At 41.8% G+C, this 24,577-nt stretch overlaps 1 protein-coding gene across 1 annotated transcript in view; it reads right to left on the reverse strand.

Annotated features, from left to right (window-relative positions):
• Nucleotides 1-5,103: 5,103 nt before the first annotated feature.
• The window catches only part of PSMD1 (proteasome 26S subunit, non-ATPase 1), a 65,695-nt gene continuing 46,221 nt past the window's right edge, over nucleotides 5,104-24,577 (reverse strand). Inside the window, exons 17-25 of the mRNA XM_069974464.1 lie at nucleotides 22,301-22,415; nucleotides 22,095-22,211; nucleotides 17,076-17,178; nucleotides 16,592-16,761; nucleotides 12,826-12,918; nucleotides 11,302-11,388; nucleotides 8,981-9,121; nucleotides 7,049-7,203; nucleotides 5,104-5,280 (exon numbers count right to left, since the gene is read on the reverse strand). Of these exons, the coding sequence (XP_069830565.1) occupies nucleotides 7,057-7,203; nucleotides 8,981-9,121; nucleotides 11,302-11,388; nucleotides 12,826-12,918; nucleotides 16,592-16,761; nucleotides 17,076-17,178; nucleotides 22,095-22,211; nucleotides 22,301-22,415 (973 nt within the window). The 3' untranslated portion in view covers nucleotides 5,104-5,280; nucleotides 7,049-7,056. The remainder of the gene's footprint in view (nucleotides 5,281-7,048; nucleotides 7,204-8,980; nucleotides 9,122-11,301; nucleotides 11,389-12,825; nucleotides 12,919-16,591; nucleotides 16,762-17,075; nucleotides 17,179-22,094; nucleotides 22,212-22,300; nucleotides 22,416-24,577) is intronic.

Here is a 24,577-nt window from a genome sequence, read left to right on the forward strand (position 1 = left end):
TTTTTTTTATGTTTTATTTATATAATGGGAAGGGGGGGATTTTAAAGGGGTTATCCAGTGTGGGGGCACTTTTTTGGGGGGACCGGGGAGGAGGTGGCTGAAATAAAAGACGTCCACTTACCTCCCTGGTTCCAGCGGCGGGTCCCGCATCATGGCGCTCCAGTGCCCGGTTCCCAGCCGCTTCCGGGTGTCTGACGCCGCCCGAGACGCTACGTCTCAGGGCCGCTCAGCCACTCATTGAAGGAGGCGGGATCCGAGCGGACTTCAAACGGATCCTGCCTCCTTCACTGAGTGGCCCTGAGACGTAGCGTCTCGGGCGGCGTCAGACACCCGGAAGCGGCCGGGGACCGGGCACCGGAGCGCCATGATGCGGGACCCGCCGCTGGAACCAGGGAGGTAAGTGGACGTCTTTTATTTCAGCCACCTCCTCCCCGGTCCCCCCAAAATTCGCCCGATCCTACAAGTATCAATTTCGAAGTAACGATTTTTTTATTTAATAACCATCAGCGTTTAGACGGAACAATATATCGTACGGAAAATTCTTTTTGTGATCGCTTAAGCCTATCTCGCACATAGGTTAAATCGTTAAATACTGTTTACACGGAACGATCTGCGATTTTTTGCGAACGACCAACGACAATTTGAGAACATGTTCAAAGATCAAAATGAACGATTACTTACTCGTCGTTTGATCGATGGCTGCGTTTACACGTACGATTATCGTTCGAATTCGATCATTATTGTGCAAATTTGAACGATAATCGTTCCGTGTAAACACAGCAATAGACATAGCGCTGATCAGTGTGATAGGCGCTCTGCTGATTAAGCCTGCCTGTGGCCTGTGGCAGACTTAAAGGGGTTATCCAGTGCTACAAAAACATGGCCACTTTCTTGTCTCCAGTTCAGCTGCGGTTTGCAATTAAGCTCCATTCACCCGCCCAAACTGGGGACAAGCGTTGGGCTGTCTCTGGAAGAAAGTGGCCATGTTTTTGTGGCGCTGGATAACCCCTTTAACCCTCAGAGCGCCGATCGGACCGCACTGAGAAAGGTGAGAGACCTCTGACGGTCTGTTAAAACGATCAGGACCCCCATAGTCACACTGCAGGGGTCCCGATCGGTAAGTGACAGGGGACTGCCCCTGTCACACTTAAACACAGCGGTCGCAGCATTTTGTGCGATTTCTGCAGCCTGTCATTAACAGCGAGGGCCGTACCGGTATGCCTAGGGTTGTCTGCGGACAGTAACCCATGGCGTAGTGGTACGTGGGTCGTCTAGGGGTTAAAGGGGTACTCTGGCGAAAATCTTGTGTCAAAATAACTGGTTTCAGAAAGTTGTATAGTTTTGTAATTTACTTCTAGTTAAAAAGCTTAAGTCTTCCCATACTTATCAGCTGCTGTATGTGCTGCAGGAAGCCAGAGACAGGAACTTTCCAGAGCAGGAGAGGTTTTCTATGGGGATTTGTTACTGCTGTAGACAGTTCCTGACATGGACAGAGGAGGCAGCAGAGAGCACTGTGTCAGACCAGAAAGAATACACCACTTCCTGCAGGACATACTGCAGCTGATAAGTACTGGAAGACTGGAGATTTTTTTAATAGAAGTGAATTACAAATCTGTAAAACTTTCTGAAATCAGTTGATCTAAGGGTCCATTTACACAGAGATTATCTGCCAAGGATTTGAAGCCAAAGCCAGGAATAGAAGAGAGGAGAAATCTCAGTCTTTCCTTTATGACCTGATCTCTGTTTATATGACCTGATCTGTCTGTTTCTGGCTTTGGCTTCAAATCTTTGGCAGATAATCTTTCTGTGTAAACCAGTGAGCTTTGTAATGCGCAGAAGATGACCCAATTGATGGAGCAGAACACGGCACCTAAATAAACGTGGGAAACTGCATCATTTAAAGAATAGAAGACAATGGCAAATACCACCACTGTTTATTTTATTTTTTTATGTTCATTGCATAAATAACTTTTTAATTTAAAGGGGTAGTTCTTCAAATCAACAGGTGCCAAAGATTTGTAATTTAATTCTATTAGAAAATCTTAAATCTTCCAGTACTTATCAGCTGCTGTATGTCCTGCAGGAAGTGGTGTATTCTTTCCAGTCTTTAGAGCAGGAGAGGTTTGCTATGTCTATGTTGCTTTAAGAGTGTTGCATTTTGGGTACATTTTAGAAAGTGAGCTGGGAAAGCAGAGTGGGGCTTGATACCAAAGCAGCCGCAACAAACCCCTGATCTACTGATTTTTTTTTTATATTGCTCAAAATAAAAGGCCTTTTTTTTTTTTGCTAAACCACAACAAATAATGAGACACGTGACTTTCAGCAGTAGACAGGGGTCAGCATGGGTAGTCTGAAGCAAGTTGCAATGCATTGTTGGTTCTGATACTGTTCCATTGTGACCAGGAGTAAAAAGCCCTATCACAAGAAGCGATTATCGGCCATTACAGCTGATAACAGCTTTATGTAATAAAAGAAAACTGTTGGTGCAGTGCAAGTGGGGAACGAGGAGCAAGCATGCTCCTGCTAAGCAGCTGCCGTCTGTGAAGTTCACAGATGAACATCACTTCTTTTTAACTGGAGTGCGGGCACGCTCGGTGTGCTCACGTTCCAACTAACCATAGCACACAATGTAAAGGAAGTCCAGAGACGCACTTTACATTGTCATTGTCAATGATTAGCGTCCGCACAAAATGACGTCAGTTTTGAAACGACCGCTGTTGCAAACATGCAACAACGGCCGTTGTTTAATCTAAATATACTGTGTGTGAACGAGCCCTAAGACTGTTTTGAGAAATTGCACTTTTGAAGACAGTAAAACATTTGTGTTTTTCACATTTAACTTAAAGGGGTTGTTCACCCAATTTTTTTTTTCTTTCAAATCAACTAGTACCAGAAAGTGTCAGAGATCTGAGATATTTTTAAATTGAAGTAAATTACAATCTTTTAGTACTTATCAGCTGCTGTATGTCCAGCAGGAAGTGGTGCATTCGTTCCAGTCTGACACTCTCTGCTGCCACCTCTGTCCATGTCAGGAACTGTCCAGAACAGCAGCAAATCCCCATAGAAAAACTCTTCTCCCTACTGGAAAAAATATACCACTTCCTGTAGGACATACAGAAGCTGATAAGTAGTGGAAGACTTGAGATTTTTTATTAGAAGTAAATTACAAATCTCTGGCACCGGTTAACTTGAAAGATTTTTTTCTGGAATCGAAGTGTAAAGCTCAACAAATATAATTATACCCTGACATTTGTCAGGGCCTGTCTTGACAACTAGAGGTCAGAGAACACAAGGGGTTTGTCATGGGAATGAGGGATAGTATTTTGTTGGCATGCCTTACGTACAAGCCGTTCTTTACACCATCACTGTTTCAAAGTGTTAGATCTTAATTGGGTTTATTCCTTTTATTTGATCTTGAACTTCTTATCCGAAATGTTTCCTGTGCATCAGGCCTGTGTAAGGATCCTTTCTGGTAACTCTCTCATATCCAGAACACAGGAAACAGCAATGTTCAGGATCTGTCCTCACACCACCGGCTCATGGAATGTACCAGAAAACCATTACGTAAACAATTTTCTCTCTGTATCTGGACTAGTAAAAAAAAACCCTAACTGAAGTATCTGTGTAAAATTCTTTAAAGGAACCTTCATTTTAAACTTTCCATATGAAGTTATATAGATGAACACTGAGCTGCACTTTAATAAAAACAATGTGTCAAAATGACTGATACCCGACACTTATGGTACGTTTACACGGAGCGATAATTCGCCCAATCGATTGTATAATGATTTTGAAGCAACGATTTGGTTTTTATAACAATCAGCAGTTAGACGAAGAGATATATCGTTAGAAAAATCGTTATTGCGATCGTTTCTAAGATCGCTTAAGCCCATCCCACTGTGAAAGACTGTTTACATGGAGTGATCTGCAAATTTTTAGTGAATGACCAACGACTATTAGAGAACATGTTGAAAGACCAAGATGAACGATTTCTCGCTTGTCGTTCGATCGTTCGCTGTGTTTACACAAGCCGATTATCGCTCAAATGCGAACAATACTACGAAATTTGAACGACAATCGTACCGTGTAAACGCACCATTACTGGCTTCACTAAACGAGTAATCAGGAGTGACAATGCTTGCAAAATTATGGGCCCTTATAGCCATTATAGGTCTTATGCCGCATTTACACGAATTTTCACAATAACGATCGCATTTGAGCAATAATTGGCGGACGATCAAGCGACTAGCGAGAAATTGTTCATTTTAATACAATGGAGCCGCGTCCGAGAGGGTTTTCTCCCACTGGGGGCAGGCCGGCCCGCCTCCAGTGCTTTAGCCCAGGCCCGGTTACCCGTGGATAGAACAGTGCCATACACAGAAACTGGGCCGCAGTTCGAAAAATACAACGCGGCACCGGCTTCCCAGTAATCAGTGGGTCATATTAAAGAGGATGTACCTGATGGTACATTCTCTTTAAAGGCCCTTCTAAACAGCCTGGGAGTAGTATATGGTTTGATTCACCAGTTGATTTCTGGTTTATTACTCTTAGCTAACCTGGATTTAAAGGAAATACACAGCTCAGATCTGAAATCCAAGTTGGGTGAAATATAAGCTGCTGCACCCGTACTATGAACTTTTTAACCACATTGCATACAACGCATTCCAAATCCTAACCTATACGTTAGCAAAGTGATACGTACAGTGATATTTCTGACGTTTGCCACTGGTCCTTAACAGAAAGCATTTTCCACATGTGTTTTGTCATTTCTATCATAAAAGATATTCTGCATAGACACATTGTATAAACTAGAGAAGAGTGATTTACAGCAATAATGAAGTGAAGCGCCTTGTATATATCAGCCGGCTGTCTTCTAACTCACTGCTGCTCCTCCCTGGGTGCTGGGAAAAGCTGGATCCAATCCTGGGAGACGTTTCCCAGGACTGGATCCAGCTTTTCCCAGCACCCGGAGCTGCAGTAAGCTGATGAGCAGATTGCAGAAACAACAAGACACTTTACATGGTTATTACTGTAATTTTGCTCACCTCTAGTATAAACCAATGTTATTACCATTTGCTTGTTAAATATAAAACAAAACAATGGTTTACTTATTTTTTTTCTCATTTTTATTTCAAAAGAGACCACTGGTCAGTAATACGTAATCCAGGGGTTCTGCACTTCACAGGAACAACAGGAAAGGGGTGCAGACATTTGACATGCAGCCTGGGTGATGTCGCTGCTTCCGGCATTCATCCTGACAGACATTAAATTGAAGCAAACCTAGAAAAGAAAAAAAAAAATAAGTGTTATTATATGGACAATCGTGGCTCTATACAAATAGAAGCATTATATAAAGGAGAAGTCAGGCAAAAAATTTTATTAAAAGTATTGTATTGCCCCCCAAAAAGTCATACAAATTACCAATATACACTTATTACGGGAAATGCTTAGAAAGTGCTTCTTTCCCTGCACTTACTACTGCACAAAGGCTTCACTTCCTGGATAACATGGTGATGTCACTTCCTGGATAACATGGTGATGTCACTTCCTTTATAACATGGTGATGTCACTTCCTGGATAACATGGTGATGTCACAACTCGACTCCCAGAGCTGTGCGGGCTGTGGCGAGGATGATGGTAGGGGGGACACTGAGGGACACAGGGCACTGGAGGGACACGAAGCATCCCTCTGCCATTATCCTCTCCAGCAGCCACAGCCCGCACAGCTCTGGGAGTCGAGTCGTGACATCACCATGTTATCCAGGAAGTGACATCACCATGTTATCCAGGAAGTGACATCACCATGTTATCCAGGAAGTGACATCACCATGTTATCCAGGAAATTAAGCTTTGATGCAGTAATAAGTGCAGGGAAAAAAGCACTTTATAAGCATTTCCCGTAATAAGTATATATCGGTGATTTGTATAACTTTTGGGGGGCAATACAATATTTTAATAAAAATTTTTGCCAGACTTCTCCTTTAAGCCATCTCTCTCTCTGCAGAAGGGGGCCAAACTGTCATGAAGCCCCGCCCAGGTGACACTGTACACAGATGAAACTGAACAATTTAAGAGTAGAAAGGAGACACAGAAGTTTTATACAGATATATAATCAAATGTGCAGCATCTAAGCCCGTGGATGCTGTGAAAAAAAAGCACACATAGTATCACTTTAAAAGGAAAACATGGCACAGAATATGCAGAATTTTAGATAATTTCTGCTTTTTAAACTATTAGTGGTAAATGCTATATAAAAGTTGTAAATTTGACAATATAGAAAAAAAACGTAAAACTTTTCAAGTCCCCTAGGAACCTTTTATAAGCAAACATTAGATTGATAGAGACATGTCAAAAGTTTTGATCGGTCCGGGCATCAGTGTTCAGACCGGTACTGATTGGGAGAATGAGCTGGGAGGAGACCGCACTGCAGCCCATCCACTCACCACTCACAGTTAGGAAAAAAAAGTGCTGGGTTCATGATGTAACTCTATGGAGCTCAACTCTTTTTCTTCTCCCAAAGTGGGGAGCGGACTGTGCCTCAGCGATGGTATCGGTACAAGTCTGAACACTGAGGCCCGGACCAATCAAAACTTATAACTTGTCTCTGACACGTCAGAAGTTTTTACAAACGACAGGTACACTTTATTGTGGAGGTGCAGACTGGACACCCTACACATGCAGCACCTGTCATTTAGCAAGTTCAGTGCCACGTTAAAAGGGCTAAATAAGCGACATCCTCGGGATCACTGATATTAGCAGTGGGTGTCTTCTGCACATAGCAACAGACCCCCTTCCCCAAACAAAAAATAAGAAAGGTAATCAATAATTTCTATAAACTCTAACTTCCCCCACAAAAAACAAGCCCTTATATGACTATGATAATTTGGGTGTTGACACATTTCCTTCTCTGTAGTAGAAGATAACTGCAGGAACACACTAATACACTCTTTACTCCTACAATACGAGTAAGATTTCACGTGGTACCATAGTTAGGTTGTAACCAAAAGGTACTAGCATTAGACATTCAATATACACAGCAGAGAAGTACCTGCACGTTTAGTCATCAATATATTCAAATGGCTCTGGGGGCTCTGGTTCTTGCTCTTCCTCCTCAATCTTTGGACCATGTGCAGCGACAGGTTCCACTAGCTGCTCTTCTTCCTCACTCGTATCTCTGAGGATTATGATGCCACCAATTGAAAGCTGTGGGGGAAAAAATATATATAACTATACCAACAGACTAGAAGAAATCTCCACTGGGGACCATTCCAGGCATCACTCAGTGGATGCCTAAAACCAGTAGGACCGTATTCACACTAATAAGAAACTAGAAGCCATGTCCGTTATGCAACACTCTATATCAGTCACTATTCCTTCTCTAAATCTTGTTAGAAGTAGGTTTATAAAATTGAACTAACAGTATTATAGCTGAACAGGAAGCTCTGTAAATGCTGCTAACCAGGTTATATCAAAAAACATCAAAAGAAAATTCATTTTAGACAAAGCATAGGTCTAGTATGTAAGGTGCCTATTTCCATAGTCCACTAAAAAAGGCTGAAGGTTTTTTTTTTTTTTTTACTGCTACAGAACTCCGAATCTACAGTGCCTTATACACAGCCAAAGTATGAGAGGTTGTACTATCCAGCCAACTTCTATGCCAGTCCTATGAGAGGACTTACTGGGATCACAACAGATGCAGCAGCACAGCCCCCTATCAATCAGTCGCTGGTAGGTGTATAGTTAAAGGGAATGAATTGCCTCGATTTTCTATTACTGATTAGAGTCAGATATTAAAACTTGCTCTTTTATTCTAATCTGTTTCTATTTTCAGACTGCAAATATTGTTTATTTCACATTTTGTACATTGTTATGGGGGCTGCTATATTGCCTGGGCTGTCTTTAACAGCATTTAGTGGCATGCTTTACAGCAAGACTCATGGACATAGAGGAGAGGAAACAGAACCTGTAATGCGAAACATTACTGAGCACGCTCTGTGACCCTTGCAGAGGTCATTCCCCAGGGAGCTGCTATTGTCTCCTCTATCTATTGGTGTCACTTTACTGCAGTCTCCACTTATCACCACAGACAGAACAGGAAGTCTCAGCTTAGCCCCAGTGGTAAGAATGAAAACTGCAAGATCTTAGGTTATTTTATAATATAGAGAGAAAGATGGAAAATTTGAAAAATCATCACCCAAAAAATCTTAAAAAATATGATTAACATAAAAACATTATTTAAACAGTAAGTAATTTTCTGTTGACAAATTCTCTTTAACTGGGACACATTTAAAAGGGGAACTATCGGCAGGTTAGATTACTCTAACCTGCTGACAGCCCCCTATTGCACAGAAGACGCTGAGGAGGAGGGTATCTCTCTTATAGTAGGTCTCTTACCTTCCTCCTCTGTGCCGTTCTTGTGCAATTAGTAGTTTGCTCCACACTCTGGTAAGACCGTTGAGAGCACTTGGGCACCCGTTAAGAGCACTGCCCGCCCCAAAAGCACTGATCAAGCCAGCTCCATTGATTATCATTTGAAAGGCGCTAGCCGGATCGGCCCTATAGGGCAGGCAGTGCTCCTAATAAACTTACCCGGACCATGGAGAAAACAACTAACTGCACAGGTACGGCACAGAGGATGAGAGTACAAGACATAGCTTCATCCTCGGCATCTCCTGCACAATAGGGACATATTGTCTAACCAGCTGATAGTTCCCCATTAAATGAGGGAGCTGTGTCGGCAGAAGCTGTTTTTTTTTCTAGTGAGTTTCTGCATAGGGTAACAGAAGGAAATCTGCATGTCGCACATAAGCCCAGACAGGACACATGGCATCCCATGCATACATATTTACTATTGCCATCAACTGGTACTGTATAACTCTAAATGCAGTAAGCTCTCTCTAGTGGAAGCTATAGGACTTAAAAAAAAATTACTACGCAATTCCTTGAAATATTTTTGAATATAATTTAGATCAATACTCACAGGTTTAAAAGGTTGGTATCTGGTGCCCTCTGGCATGGTGAGTACTTTGAGCTGAGCTGGCATCACTCGAGCTGGGTTCTCAAGGAGCTGGAAGTTTGGTTCTGGTTCCTTCTTTTTTTCTTCTTTTTTTTCAGTCTCATCCTAGAAACAAAGTCACAGATCATATGTACAAATGTGTGGGTGCCGCCTGTAACTACATCAACATTTCTCTACTACTACTTTATATTACCTCAAACAGACTTCACCTAAATGGTCTGAATATTTCCTAACATCTTCTGTTACTTTCATGTAAGGCTGGGTTCACACTATGTTTTTCCAATCCAATTTTTTATTTTTTTATTTTTTTGCAAAAAACGGATGCACGTGTTTTTGTGTATGTTAAAAAAAAACCTGATCCTTTTTGATCCTTTTTATATAATGGAATTCAATAGAAAAAAAGATGCACACATTTGCATCCGTTGTTTGCAAAAAATCTCAATACTGGACCATTAAAAAAGGCTACGTGACATGTTAGTTGAGATGGGAATACCCCTTTAAAAGAGTTGTTCAGGCTTAGAAAAAACATGGCTGCTGGTTTTGCAGCTCAGTTCTATTGATCTAAATTGTAATATCACACACAACCTGAGGACAGGGGTGGAGCTGTTTTTGCAAGAAAGTAGCTGTGTTTATTCTAATCCTGGATAACCCCTTTAATGCAAAATTGCAAGAAAACCCACAAGTGTTCCTCAAGTGTTGGGTGATGTTAAAGGGGTTATTCGGCGCTACAAAAACATGGCCACTTTCTTCCAGACACAGCACCACTCGTCTCCAGTTCACGTGTGGTTTGCAATTAAGCTCTATTCACTTCAATGGAACTGAGTTACAAAACAAACCTGCACCCAAACTGGAGACAAGAGTGGTGCTGTCTCTGGTAGAAAGTGGCCAAGTTATTTTAAGTACTGGTTAACCCCTTCAAGACAGATTCCCGGATGTCTGGGTCAAATTAATGCACTTTTATTTTTTCCCCTACAGGGCTGGTTGAGATGTCATTTTTTGCGCCATGATATCTAGCTTTTATTAATTTCATATTGGTGTAACAGAAACATTTTGATCATTTTTAATTATTTTTTCTGATATATAATAATAAAAAAACAAACAAACGCAATCCCGGTGTGCCCCCGCCCCCACCTCCCCATTTACACCGTTCACAGTGTGGGAAAAATAATGTTATATTTTAATATATTGGTATATTAAACTTTTATTGGAAAGGGGGTTTAATACTTTTTTTTAATACTTTTAAAAACTTTTTTTTATTATCCCCCCCCCCCCCCCCCCCCCCCCACACACACACACTTTAAAACATGCAAATCATTAGATTGCATGTACAGAAAGAAAGAACTATAAGAGGGCACTCACCGTGTAATATCTTTTATCCTTGTGTATTCACGTGAAACATGAACGCATCATTCATCCTGCCCCGGCGCCCCCGCCAGTTACACGGTGTTCATGTTTCACATGAATTTTACAAGAATAAAAGATATTACACGGTGAGTGCCCTCTTATATTTCTTTCTTTCTGTTGTTACAATGACTCTAATCGCATGACAGTGACCCCCCCCATTATTTTCTGACAAATTAACCCCCGCAAACCATGCATAGGGAGTAGTGCTAATCTCTATACCTATAACCCATGTTAATTAGATTGCATGTATTGATCTATGCTGGGCCATGCCATAGCATAGCATAGATCAGTGTTATTGGTCATCTATGCATAGAGCCTGCCTGAGAGATAAGTGGATTACCGTTGGTACAAGCGATCGGGACCCCCCAATCACTACGTGACAGGAACTTGTCCTGTCACTGAGTACCTTAAAACGCTGCGACCGCTATAGATCGTGGCGTTTAAGGGATTAATGAGAGGCAGCTGCATGATCGCAGTTGCCTCTCATTATCCTCAGTTCCCTGGACACTGATGTGTGCAGGGCTGCTATCACTGCAGCGGTCCCGCACACATCAAACCCCTTAAAAGTCAGGGACGTAGATATACATTCCTACTGCACGGGGTATGTGTAGTAGGAACGTATATATACACAGACTGCTGACGTGAAGGGATTAAACTTGCTGTGGCAGAGAAAGTGCTTGTGCTATAACGTCCCTAGTGCAGACAGTACACAATAGGATCCTGAGCAGCCAATATGCAGAGGCTCAAAAGACAAAAGGTGTCTCCTTAGCCGCTAGCTGGAAAACTAAGATTGATAGACTAAGATTGTGCAGACCATTGGCAGGAGAATATGCTCCGTTATGTTCTATATATAACAGCAGCAGCAGAAATTAGCTACTCACCACTTCCATTTTTTCCTCCTCTTTCTTCTCCTTCTCTTTTTCCTTCTTCTTTGCCTTAGCTGTAATGGATAATACGGCAGTAGAGACCTATAGGAGCAGACAGTTTTATAAGATACAGAAATATCTGATTCATAACTAATCGAGAGGTACATACAGAATGTATGATCTGGTCTGGGGACAACTTAATTTATTGTAAGTGTTAGGGACCTATTACACGTCCCGATGACATTCTGTAAACGAGCACCAATCAGCCGACGATCGTTTCATCAGCTGATCGTTGCCTATTACGCTGAGCGATAATCAGCAAAATTGGCCAGATTTGGCCGATTATCGCTCTGTGTAATAAGGCCCCTACTGTATGCTAAGAAAGAGGACCTCCATCACAAGTGCCTTCTCGGAAACTCGACGTATTGTGCGCACAGTGTGTAAAATCAATTTTTCTTTAATAAAGTTAGGGGGGGGGGGGGGGGGGGGAAGATGTAAAAAATTACAAGAGTTTTCATTTATTTCTCCTACAGATTTCCTCAGACAGCGATAAATTTCACCGCCTTTCCACCCAATTTCTGCCCAGCTTGATAATGAAGTGTTCTGAGTTACCCCAACATTCAAGTGTCACTGTCGTTTACATTTTTTTTTTATTTTTATTTTTTAGTACAGGCAATTTTAAGAAACTTTGTAATTGGGTTTATTAGCTGAAAAATGCATTTTTTTTATCATGAAAAAGCAGTTAGAAGCTCTCTCCCCTGTCTTCATGGTTCTCTTATGGAGAGGGGAGGTGTGGAGGGAGATGAGGCACCAAAACAGGACAACAAAGAGTTAATTCACCACTACATCACCAGGCTATCTCCTCTGACCTCTGAATACCGCCTTTCATACAGGTCCCGCTGTGTAATCCTTTGTTCTCTGCTGGCGACTAATCTCCCTCCTCCCCCCTCCCCTCTCCATAAACTAGTCGAGATTTCCTGATAATGAGCAGTGAATGAGAGAGGAGGGAGGGGGGGGGCTGGGGAAAGTCTTATTCAATGCAGATAATGGCAGATTTGCCTAATAAACCCAATTACAAAGTTTCTTAAAAATCACCTGTACTGTTGATTTCTGACACTTTTAGAGTAAGCGCCCATCTACAGCATAGGGAATACCAAGCTGGTCAGTGAGATGGTAAGAACAAAGGTCCCATACCTCCAGTACATGAACCAGCACTGAAAATTGACTCAACTTCACTTTCTAACCATCCAAAGCTAGCTGAGCACTCTACTATCTTCTGGTATGTATTACATTTTCTGGTAAATCACTCATTTTGTAATATTTATATATCTGTACTTTTTTATATACAATAAAAATTCTGCAGACCAGATTGTGTGTAATGGATTTTCAGTCCAATGTACATCATGCATTGCTGCTATTTTCCGTAACAAGGACCCCCCCCCCCCCCCCCTAAAAGACTACTGGGCGTCTCAAAGAGGTTTTACAGCAAAATGTTTGCAGTTTCTTTCCACCATTGTTATTTTCTTTTCCAATACTCACCTTCTCCTTTTCTTTCTCCTTGGGGACTTCTAAAGGAGCAGGGTAGGCAAATGTTGATGGTTTGCAATTTGATCGATACTGAACTTTTGGCATCTGAAAATAACAAACCAGAATTGATTTTTAAAAAAACAACAAAGTTTAGAAAGTTAAGTAAAAACGTGTGCCATAAAACTCCGTTAATTCCAAAAAATATAAACGAATCTGCAACCAGGAGATCCACATATAACACTCTGGCATATTTATAATGATGTGTATATACAGTTAGCAAATCAAGTCGTCATACAAATAAACTGGAAAACTGGAAAAATAAATTCTCTAGATGTATTTAAAAAGCACTCCAGGTATTTTTTTTATTTTTTTTCCCCCATGAAATCCACAGTTACCACCACTATTCCTGCGGTGTCATCTGTTTCACTGCAGCTCATCTGAACCCTTATTTTATTACTACACCTGAGTCATGTGACCTTATCAGCCACCCCCTCTTTCAGATTGCAAACTGTATCCTCTCCCTTTTAAATCTGCTATCATTCCCATGGTTCATCAGTCTAGCGTCACATGGGTAGCTATTGCCCTTACTATTTCTGCCTGCTGAGAGGACGGACACTGTAACAATCCCCATAAGAGACTGTAAAGCTGACCATACACCTTCAATAACTGGTTGGCTGTCAGTTATCTTTCTCGACCGTCGCCCGTCCTCCCAATACACAAGGACATTCGACATGGCCAAACGTTCCTGTTGACAAGTGCTCTCGACGTGACTTATCTCTCCCAAAACAAAGGAGTCAGGCTAGGTTCACACTGCGTTTTTGCAATTTATTTTTTTTCCCATCCATTTAATGGAAAAATCGCCGCCTTAGGCTGGGTTCACACTGCGTTTTTGCTACTTGTTTTTTTTTACCATTATTTTTTTTACAAAAAAACCCCCCAAAACACAGGAGCATTTGTGTGCATCCATTTTGATCTGTTTTTCCATTGACTTCCAATCAAAAAAAAAAAATGGATCAAAATGCATCAACCACATTTTAGTGCACGATGCGTTTTGATCCATTTTTTTCATAATGAAAAAATTAATACATCTGTTATTCATTTTTTTTACGTAAAACAGATGAAAAAAAAAAAGCTTGCAAAAAAAACGCAGTGTGAACCCAAACTAAGGCAAGTGGATATACCATCACACCCGACCCTATTTCCACTATTATTATCTACTGGTCCATGGTCGGGAGAGCCGCGCTTAGAGTTATTAATGAATCGTCTGCGACAGACGCGTTCGGTTGACTAAAATCTAAGGCAGGGATGGGGAACCTTCGGCCCTCCAGCTGTTGCAAAACTACAATTCCCATCATGCTTGGGCAGCCGAAGCTAAAGCTTCGGCTGCCCAGGCATGATGTGAATTGTAGTTTTGTAACAGCTGGAGGTCCAAAGGTTCCGCACCCCTGGTTTAAGGGGTATGGGGACCTTAAGTACAGGTCCTGCTCAATTTCCCACTTGTGAATGTTTATATAGAACTACAGAACTGTCATCATAGAAAACTTTTGACATGTCGTAGAGACATGAGTGTGAGTGCTCAGACCAGTACCGATCATCAGGACAAGGCGGTAAAAGACAGCGCTGCAGCCGTGTCTGCATAAATCAATCTTTTGGTTTATTATAGCATAACCAGTCGGGCTCCATAGACCTAAACTATGTCCTGACCGATCACGTGACAGAGTCGGGAGAGGACCGTGATTAGTGCGGTCTTCTCTCCACTTGTTCTCCCAGACCTGGATCGATCAAAACTTTTGACATGTCGACAGGTTTTCTATAATGACAGTGACACTTTAAAGAGAACCTGTTACCCATATCACGCTGTCCCTACTGAGGGCAGAATAATATAAGGACAGACGTTCTCTTTCCAGTGGTCTGTCGCTCAACCCAGTGTGTAAACCAGTAAACCAGTGTGTGTGCCCAGCGTTCTGAGAGATGAGTCCTGTGTACTCGCCCAGTGATAGACAGGCTGTGCGGGTGATCTGGCGGGACAGCTTTCCTAATGAATGCCCAGGGTTCCTCACTCAGATCCGGACGGGCGCTGTGGGCTTTACAAAGTAAGGTGGCTTCACTGTTTTACAAAAAGGAATGAGCGACAGAACACTGGAGACGGCGTCTCTGTAGATATATTATGCTGCCCACGAGCGGCTGGTTCTCCAGCAGAAATATTTTTCTTTCAAATCAACTGGTGTTGGAAAATGTTATATAGATTTGTAATTTACTTCTATTAAAAAATCTTAAGTCTTCCAGTACTTATTAGCTGCTGCATATCCTGCAGGAAGTGTTTTATTTTCAGTCTGCCCACTCTGGCCGAGATGGGAACTGTCCTGAGCAGGAAAGGTTTTCTATGGGGATTCATAGAAAACCCAGAGAGTTCCTGTCTCGGCCAGAGATGTCAGCAGAGAGCACTGTGTCAGACTGAAAATAAAACATTTCCTGCAGGACATACAGCAGCTAATAAGTACTGGAAGACTTGAGATTTTTTAATAGAAGTAAATGACAAATCTATAAAACTTTGATATCAGTTGATTTGAAAGAAAAAGATTTTCGCTGGAGCACCCCTTTAACTGTGTTCTTCTAAACCAGGGATGGGGAACCTTTGGCCCTCCAGTGTTGCAAAACTACAGTTCTCATCATGATTGGACAGCTGTCGGCTCTCCACGCATGATGTGAATTGTAGTTTTGAAACACTGAAGGGGCCAAAGGTTCCCATCCCCATTCTAAACTCTACTATGAAATATACAATTTTACAAAACTCAATCAAAAAGATTTGGGAGGGGAAAAAAGTGGAGCGAGAAAAACACTGGAATCTGAGCAGGATATTAAAGGGGTTCTCCATCGGTACAAAAACATGGCCACTTCCCCCCCTCTCTTGTCTCCAGATTGGGTGGGGTTCAAAACTCAGTTCCATTGAAGTAAATTAAGCTTAATTACAAACCGCACCTGAACTGGAGACAAGAGGGGAAAAAATGGCCATGTTTTTGTAGTGCTGGATAACCCCTTTAAGCACTGAAGGAAAAGTTCTACTAAAAAAAAAAAAAAAAAAAAAAAATATATATATATTTCCGTGGCCTCAGCATCTTAAAGATTTGTCTAAGGGCAACAAGGGTCTGCCAACACAGTGGATGTCAGAGCGGAACAAGGCTAGACCCAGTACCAAACCGTCCTCACAACCTTAACCCCTTAGGTCATTTTTAGCAAAGCGGGATGAAGACTATGTAGTACGGCAGCTGTGGAGGAAGTTAAGAGTTAATCATTCTCATTACAGTCCCGTCTATCATTACTATAAGCTGATAATGAGTGGTGAGTGATCCTGCATCATAAGGTCTGTAAGAGGATTACGCGCTTTCCTTTTAAGTTATGGGGACTTGTGATGCTACAATTATTGTAACCCATTCAGAGGTTGTTCACAAAAAAATCAACTGGTGCAAAAGCAGTTTACTTCTTTTAAAAATGTTTCCAGTCTTCCTGTACTTATCAGCTGCTGTATGTCCTGCATGAAGTGGTGTATTCTTTCCAGCCTGGAGAGCAGGTGATGTTTTCTATGGGTATTCGCTGCATCCTTGGACAGTTCCTGACATGGACAGAGGTGGCAGCAGAGAGCTTCCACCACCACTTCAACACCACTTCCTGCAGGACACACAGCAGCTGATAAGTACTGGAAGACTTGAAATTTTTTAATAGAAGTAAGTTACAAATTTCTTAAATTACAAGATGCTGGACCTAAACTGATCACACTCACCTTAAGATCCTTATTAAGTCCGATCACACAGGTAGGAGTAAAGGACAGTGACAAAAAGTGGGAAAGTGGGAACCAGAACCAGAACTGAGTAAAGACTAGGACTCCGACCACAGAGGGCATGTGAGTGTGCCCGGTGCGAGACTGCAGGGAGATGGTCACATTGTGTCCTCCTGTGCCAAAGAAAGAAAAGCATTAGCTTACTCGCCGTATGCAACCTGGCGGCAGTCGAGTGGTTAAACGAGAAGGTCTCTAGCCAGGATTTCTCCCGTCATTGCGGGGTGAAGAGGGCAGCAGGCAGGGTCATTACCGCCATAAAGCCAGGTGCAGTCATCTAATATCATTACAAAACCATTATCTGCCGACGTAATTTATACAGTGACAACTAAAATTAACCCCTTGGGTTCCAGCAGCATTGCTGTACAGCTCCTCAGTCACTCCCACTCAGGGCTCCGCACTCCATCTCTGTAGCTAGTCTATGGCGTACCTGCATCGAGGATTCCCTGTGCCAGGATAGCGCCAAACTTTGCCATCACATCATCGTGTTTGTCATTGATCACCTTGGAATACAGCTGCCGGAACTGACTGACCTGAGAACAGATAATGCTGAGGTTAACAGGATGAATGGAAGAGCAATATAAAGATAAAAGACATCTTTAAAGTGTCGCTTTTGTTTAAATTTTTTTTTATGTTTTTGCAGAAATCAATAGTACAGGCGATTTTAAGAAAGTTTGTAATTGGGTTTATTAGCTCAAAAATTCATTTTTATCATGAGAAAGCAGTTTGAAGCTCTCCCCCCATCTTCGTTGTTCTCTATGGAGAGGGGAGGGGTGGAGGGAGATAAGGCCCCAAAACAGGACAACAAAGAGTTAATTTACAGCTACATCACCGGGCTATCTCCTCTAACAGTCAGCACTGACCTCTGAATACAGGCTTATATGCAGCTCCCGCTGTGTAATCCTTTGTACTCTGCTCTCTGCTGCCGACTAATCTCCCCCTCCCCCTCCATAGAACAGAGAGGGGCATGTCTGATGCAACAGGATGAGATTTCCTGATAATGAGCAGTGGATGAGAGAGAGGAGGGGGGGGGGGACCTGGGGAAAGTCTTTTTGAATGCAGATAATGGTATATTTGCCTAATAAACCCAATTACAAAGTTTCTTAAAATCACCTGTACTATTGATTTCTGCAAAAAACAAAAAAAAAGTATGACACTGTGACACTTTAAACTTGAAATATAGGGGGAGTTCACCTTTTTTTTTTTTTTAAATCTACTGGTGCCAGAAAGTGATATATATTTGTAATTTACTTCTATTTAAAAAAAAAATCTTTTCTTCCAGTACTTATTAGCTGCTGTATGTCCTGCAGGAAGAGGTGTATTCTCTCCATTCTGACACAGTGCTCTCTGCTGCCACCTCTGTCCATGTCAGGAACTGTCCAGAGCAACAGCAAATCCCCATAGAAAACATCTCTTGCTCTGGACAGTTCCTGACATGGGCAGAGATGGCAGCAGAGAGCACTGTGTAAGACTGGAAAAAAATATACTATTTCCTGCAGAACATACAGCAGCTGATAAGTACAGGAAGATTCAAGATTTTTTTAACAGAAGTAAATTACAAATCCCTGACACTTTCTGGCACAAGTTGATTTGACAGAGGAAAAAAAACTTTAATAATTATGGTTTCAGGAACAAAAAGGTATACAGAAACATTCTAGCTTTAGTCCAGGCGGTGTAGACTTATTGGTCTTTGCTGTTAGGAACCTGTGGAAGCACTGGCTGTACCCTTAGGTAGAAAGCGACAGGCCATGCTCACAGCTTATAATACATTCTGAACTATAATCATATCTTGCGGAAGCAGAACTACAATGAGGCAGATGCACTGCAGACGTAATGCTCTGCTGGCGCCTGTGTATAAAGGGCAGCGTTCAGAGGAGCAGACATGGGTACTGTTATACGTACGGCACCCTGACAAGTAAAAGTGTCAGCTAAAGTCTTCTGGGCTAACCCCTAAACTGCTGGAGAGCCCCGTTTCAGAGCAGAGCAAAAGAGCCATGAATAAAAGAAAGCAAAGATTACGTAGATCAATTTTTGTAGCGCTGGATAACCCCTTTAAATGGATTGTTCACCCCCACAATTTTTTCTTTAAAATCAACATGTGCCAGAGATTTGTAATTTACTTCTATTAAAAAATCCCCAGTCTTCCAGTACTTATCAGCTACTGTATGTTCTGCAGGAAGTGGTGTATTCTTTCCATTTTGACACACTGTGTAGAAGTAAATTATCTCGGGCACTAGTTGATTTGAAAGAAACAATGTTTTTTGGTGAACTACCCCTTTAAGCTGGTTACCCATACAATCAGAGAGTGGGGGGGGGGGAGGGCAGTGAGTCACTAAAAAGGTTGTGCGCAGAGCTGAGATCCAACAGTGGATACACTGACTTTATTATCTCCTTTATAGCTTGTTTATTTGAATTCAGTGCGGAGTTCTCCCAGACGGAACACTCTGCAGAAAGCGGCATACCAAACTGGGGAGACAATGTGTGTACAGGGCAGGACACGGGGAACAGAAGGATAAGGGTTACCAGCGAGGACTGACGTAATATTTATAACAGGGTTCAGTGGCCGTGCTGCTGGCACCGACCGGTCCTAAACCTTCTACATCATCCCATCTGGCCCACTGGGAACCAACAATTTCATTTGGATACTCCACTACGACTGCCTTACACTCACTGTGGGAGTCATGAAAGGGTAGTTCAGTAAAAAAGTAGTTCAGTAAAAAAAAAAATTATTTCAAATCAACTTGTGCCAGAAATTGCCAGAGATTTGTAATTTACTTCTATTAAAAAAAAAAAAAATCTCCAGTATTCCAGTACTTATCAGCTGCTGTATGTCCCGCAGGAAGTGGTATTATTTACAGTCTGGAGAGCAGGAGAGGTTTTCTATGGAGATTTGCTGCTGATCTGGACAGTTCCTGACATGGACAGAGGTGGCAGCAGAGAGCACTGTGTCAGACTGGAGAGAATACACCCCCCCCTTCCTGCAGGACATACAGCAGCTGATACAGCAAGTACTGTAAGACTGGAGATTTTTTAATAGAAGTAAATTACAAATCTCTGGCACCAGTTAATTTGAAAGAGTTTTGGTTAACAACCCCTTTAAATATCTACAAAGTACACATGCGTATGTATTATATATTATATTATTATAAGGGTGGTTTATCCCTGTCTGAATGACAAAGCGAGTGTCAAAAGTCAATTAGGGTCATAATAATAGTACCAATAGAAGTAGTAGTAGTAGCAGCAGCAGCAGCAGCAGCAGTAGTACCAGTATTAGTAGTTATACCAGTAGTACCAGTATTAGTAGTAGCAATAGTAGTATTAGTAGTAGTAGCACCAGTATTAGTAGTAGTAGCAGTAGTAGTAGCAGCAGCAGCAGTACCAGTAGTAGGAGTAGCAGCAGTAGCAGCATTAGTAGTACCAGTAGTAGCAGCAGTATTAGTAGTAGCAGTAGTAGCACCAGTATTAGTAGCAGCAGTAGTAGTAGTAGCAGTAGTAGCACCAGTATTAGTAGCAGCAGTAGTAGTAGTAGCAGTAGTAGCACCAGTATTAGAAGTAGCAGCAGTAGTAGTAGTAGTAGCAGCAGCACCAGTAGTAGGAGTAGCAGCAGTATTAGAAGTAGCAGCATTAGTAGAACCAGTATTAGTAGTAGCGGTACTAGTACCAGTAGTAGCAGCAGTACCGGCAGTAGCAGTATTAGCAGAAGTAGTAGCAGCAGCAGTACTAGTACCAGAATTAGTAGTAGCAGTACCAGTTGTAGCAGTAGTAGTAATAATATTATATATATATATATATATATATATATATATATATATATATATATATTTTTTTTTTTTTTTTATTATTATTATTTTTTTTTTTTTATTTATTCATTCATTTATTTTTTTAAATGATGACGATGTTGTCCGAAGATTTCTGGGGGCATCTTTGGTAAATGTTTCCTAAGGGTATGCCGCCAAACTTTGATTTTACTGTGTATTTTTACTTTATGAATACACTGAGCTTTTGATCTATAATTTTAGTATTTTCATATAGTCTAGGTTTACCCTCACCAGGAAGAGTCACTGACATCTTTCTCCTGCACACAGAAGAAATGCTGAGCAGGAACACTAGGATTGTCTATCAATGATAGAAAACGATATATCCCCAAGTTCATTCCTCCGTCTTCCAGCTTATGTGCTAGATAGCGGCAAACCACAATTCACAGTTCTGCAAGTTTCCAGTGCAAGCTTGTGGACTCACACAGGCCTTATGGTTAAGTTGTGACCTTTAGGGGTTTTATGCAGTTCCTGGTTTACAAAGAGGACACTTCCCAGAAAGTAACATCCCCCCGTAACATCCGTGCAGACACTGAGCCAGAAAGGAATGCTGGGATATCTCAGAGATCAATAAATAGTTTTGTCCATCTAAAAACATTCAACAAAACTTGTGATTACATTTTTACTCTTTCCCAACTTTTGTATCCAGAGGGCGGTCCTATTCTGTGACTGACCAATAACCTCTGGATGCATACTCACTGAGTGGGGAAAAAAAAAAGTTCTTTAGAATAAACTGGTACCAGAAGTTATATAAATTTGGAGTCTTCCAGTACTTATCAGCTGTTGTATGTCCTGCAGGAAGTGGTGAATTTTCTCCCAGTCTGACACAGTGCTCTCTGCTGCCACCTCTGTCCATGTCAGGAACTGTCCAGAGCAGCAGCAAATCCCCATAGAAAACCTCTCCTGCTCTGGACAGTTCCTGACATGGACAGAGGTGGCAGCAGAGAGCACTGTGCCAGACCGGAGAGAATACACCACTTCCTGCAGGACATACAGTAGCTTGTAAGTACTGGAAGACTGGAGATTTTTTAATAGATGCAAATTACAAATCTCTGGCACTTGCTGGGATGTTGAATATGTATGAAAAGAAAAAAAATTCTTGCTGAATACTTTAGTACACCATGTTTAAAATCCTAGTTTACAAGGGATACTATTTTGCATGAATGGTGTAAAATGGACAGTATGTATATGTATAAAGTTGAAAATCAATATAAGGCTAGGTTCACACTGCGTTTTTGCAATCCGTTTTTTTTTTCATCAGTTTTTTGAAAAAAACGGATGCATTTGTGTGCATCCGTTTTTCCATTGACTTCCATTGTAAAAAAAAACAGATCAAAATGGATCAGTTTTTTTTTTTTGACGGACACAAAAACGTAGCTGACACTACTTTTGTGTCCGTTTAAAAAAACGGATCTGTTTTGATCCGTTTTTTTTTTTTTAAAAACAATGGAAGTCAATGGAAAAACGGATCAAAACGGATGCACAAAAATGCATCAGTTTTTTGCAAAAAAAAAAACAAAAAAACGGATGAAAAAGATCGGAATGCAAAAACGCAGTGTAAATCTAGCCTAAGCATACAAAACCATTGCACAATGTGTCTTGCATTGCATTGGAATAGGGCACCATCCACTTACTTTTGGGCAGGTTACTTCAGTCTGCTGGATCATGATCAGTGCGGATGAGATGAGCGCACCCTGACGCACATAATTCACAGGGTCATTGATCATAGGTTCTAGCAGGTTAATGGCTTCCTGTAATAGATATAGAATAGAATATAGAATTTAAGACACAACACATACACGAATGGTCAAGGATAAGATGAAGAGGAATATTCACTCACCTTATTCCCAGTACCAGAACAGCAGATACCGAGTGCCATGGCAGCTCCATACCGCACATGAGGGTTGTAGCTCTCAGACAGCAGTGACACCACACTCGGGCATTGCTCTGGAGTTCTGCAGGAGGAGTAAAAGTAATCATCAATCTAAGGTCCACCCCAAAAACGCCAAACACGTAATAGAATATGGGTTACCCATCATACCATTATCTGAGAGTTAAAACTTGACAGCCCATCCTCAGGATAGACCACTAAAGGGTTACTTTGATTAATTGTTTATTCTTTCACATCAACTGCATTTAGAAAGTTATACAGATTTCCAGTACTTATTAGCTGCTGTAAGTCCTGCAGGAAGTGGTGTATTCTCTCCAGTCTGACACACTGCTCTCTGCTGCCACCTCTGTCCATGTCAGGAACTGTCCTGAGCAGGAGAGGTTTTCTATGGGGATTTGCTGCTGCTCTGGACAGTTACCATCTTGGATGTGAGAAAATATTATTTTACTGAAAGAGTAGTAGATACCTGGAACAAACTTCCAGCAGAGGTGGTTGGTAAATCTACAACAACAGAATTTAAACATGCCTGGTATATACATACATCTATCCTAAGATAATAAGAAAGAAAATACTAAAAGGGCGGACTAGATGGACCCAGTGGTTTTTTTCTGCCGACAATCTTCTATGTTTCTGTGTTTGGACAGAGGGCACAGTGTCAGACTGGAAAGAATAGACCACTTCCTGTAGAACATACAGCAGCTGATAAGTACTGGAAGACTGGAGATTTTTTTAAAAATATAATTGAATTACAAATCTATTTAACTTTCTGACACCAGTTGATACTGCTACACGTTCCCTCTTCATTGTGTAGTTTCAATGACAGCAAAAGCTTGTGTGTTCATTTGCACAGCGCTCCGGCAGTAAGATGACAATCCTCCACCACCACTAATGGAAGAGAGCGCACGTGTTCATCCGAGCTGAGAACAGACTCTGGGAGGATGTATCTGTCACCCACACATCGGTAAGACGGAGGTCACAGCTCTGCCCAGAGGCCCATAATGCTATTACCATAGCCCTGCACACACACAGGAGAATCTGCTTTATATCTTTGCCTTATTCCCTGAGAGGTCGCCCCCCAGGATTATGTAGGACATTAGGAAGAAGCTGCTAAGCTTACACCAGTGTGATATATAACTCCCCTGGTGTCTGACTGGTCATTTATGAAGGAGTCGGAGTCGGGATCGGTCCCTGATAAAATTCAGGAGTCGAGAGTCGGAGTTGGGGCCTGATAGAACTCAGAAGTCGGGATCAGTCCCGAGTCGGAACTGCAGCTTACAGACTCCACAGCCCTGGTTTACAGGTGTAACAAAAGGCAATAAAATAAGGGCCCCATTCCACCGCACGATTATCGTTCAGATTATCGTTAAAATCTAAACGATAATCGTTCGGTTGAAATGCAGTTAACGATTAACGACCGAACAAGAAATCGTTGATCGCTTTATAAGACCTGGACCTATTTTTATCGTTGCTCGTTCGCAAATCGTTCGCATTGAATAAGACTTTGTTCGGTCGTTTGCAACAGATACGAACGCAATAGCGAATAAAAACGATCGCAATTACGATCATAAGTAACGGTTATCGTTCCATGGAAATGAGTGAACATTTTCAGGTCTTTCGCAATAGCGGTCGTTTTAAATCGTTAATCGTTAACGATTATGCAAACGATAATAGTCCGGTGGAATAGGGCCCTAAGGCTAGGTAACATATACATCATGCAAAAGCCATAATAGACATTCAGGATTTTCCTGAAGTATACAGAAGCCCAGCAAACTGCACGATAAAAAACACCCAAAGAGACGCCAGAGAAGTGTGAGCTTTGACATCTATCAACGAATGGGAGTCCATTGACCTGTTTACTGTACACGCTGGGAGCGATCCTAGTGCGTACGGCCAACGGGGAATGCAAATGCGGAGTGAAAGGAAGGTAACAGAGAAGGCAGCGGACCCTGCAGAGGCTACTACCAGGGGGCTGTTTACTATAAAATGACATATCCAGCTGGTGAACACAGCCGCACTGTGCAAGAATGTAAACCAGGCAGATGGTGGCGACAGTCTGATGTTTGCTGTGTATTTTTAATATCAATGTGTCACCGAGGCCGATACTGCTGGGGAATCGGGCAAGCGGGTGCTTGATGCAATCACTGTCATATGTAAACAAAGGAGAACACACAAATCCATCATTACCCAGAACACACTGGGGAGGACATTGCGTCTTCATATTCATTA

The sequence above is a fragment of the Dendropsophus ebraccatus genome, chromosome 6 (assembly GCF_027789765.1).
Source record: "Dendropsophus ebraccatus isolate aDenEbr1 chromosome 6, aDenEbr1.pat, whole genome shotgun sequence".
Lineage (NCBI taxonomy): Eukaryota > Metazoa > Chordata > Amphibia > Anura > Hylidae > Dendropsophus > Dendropsophus ebraccatus.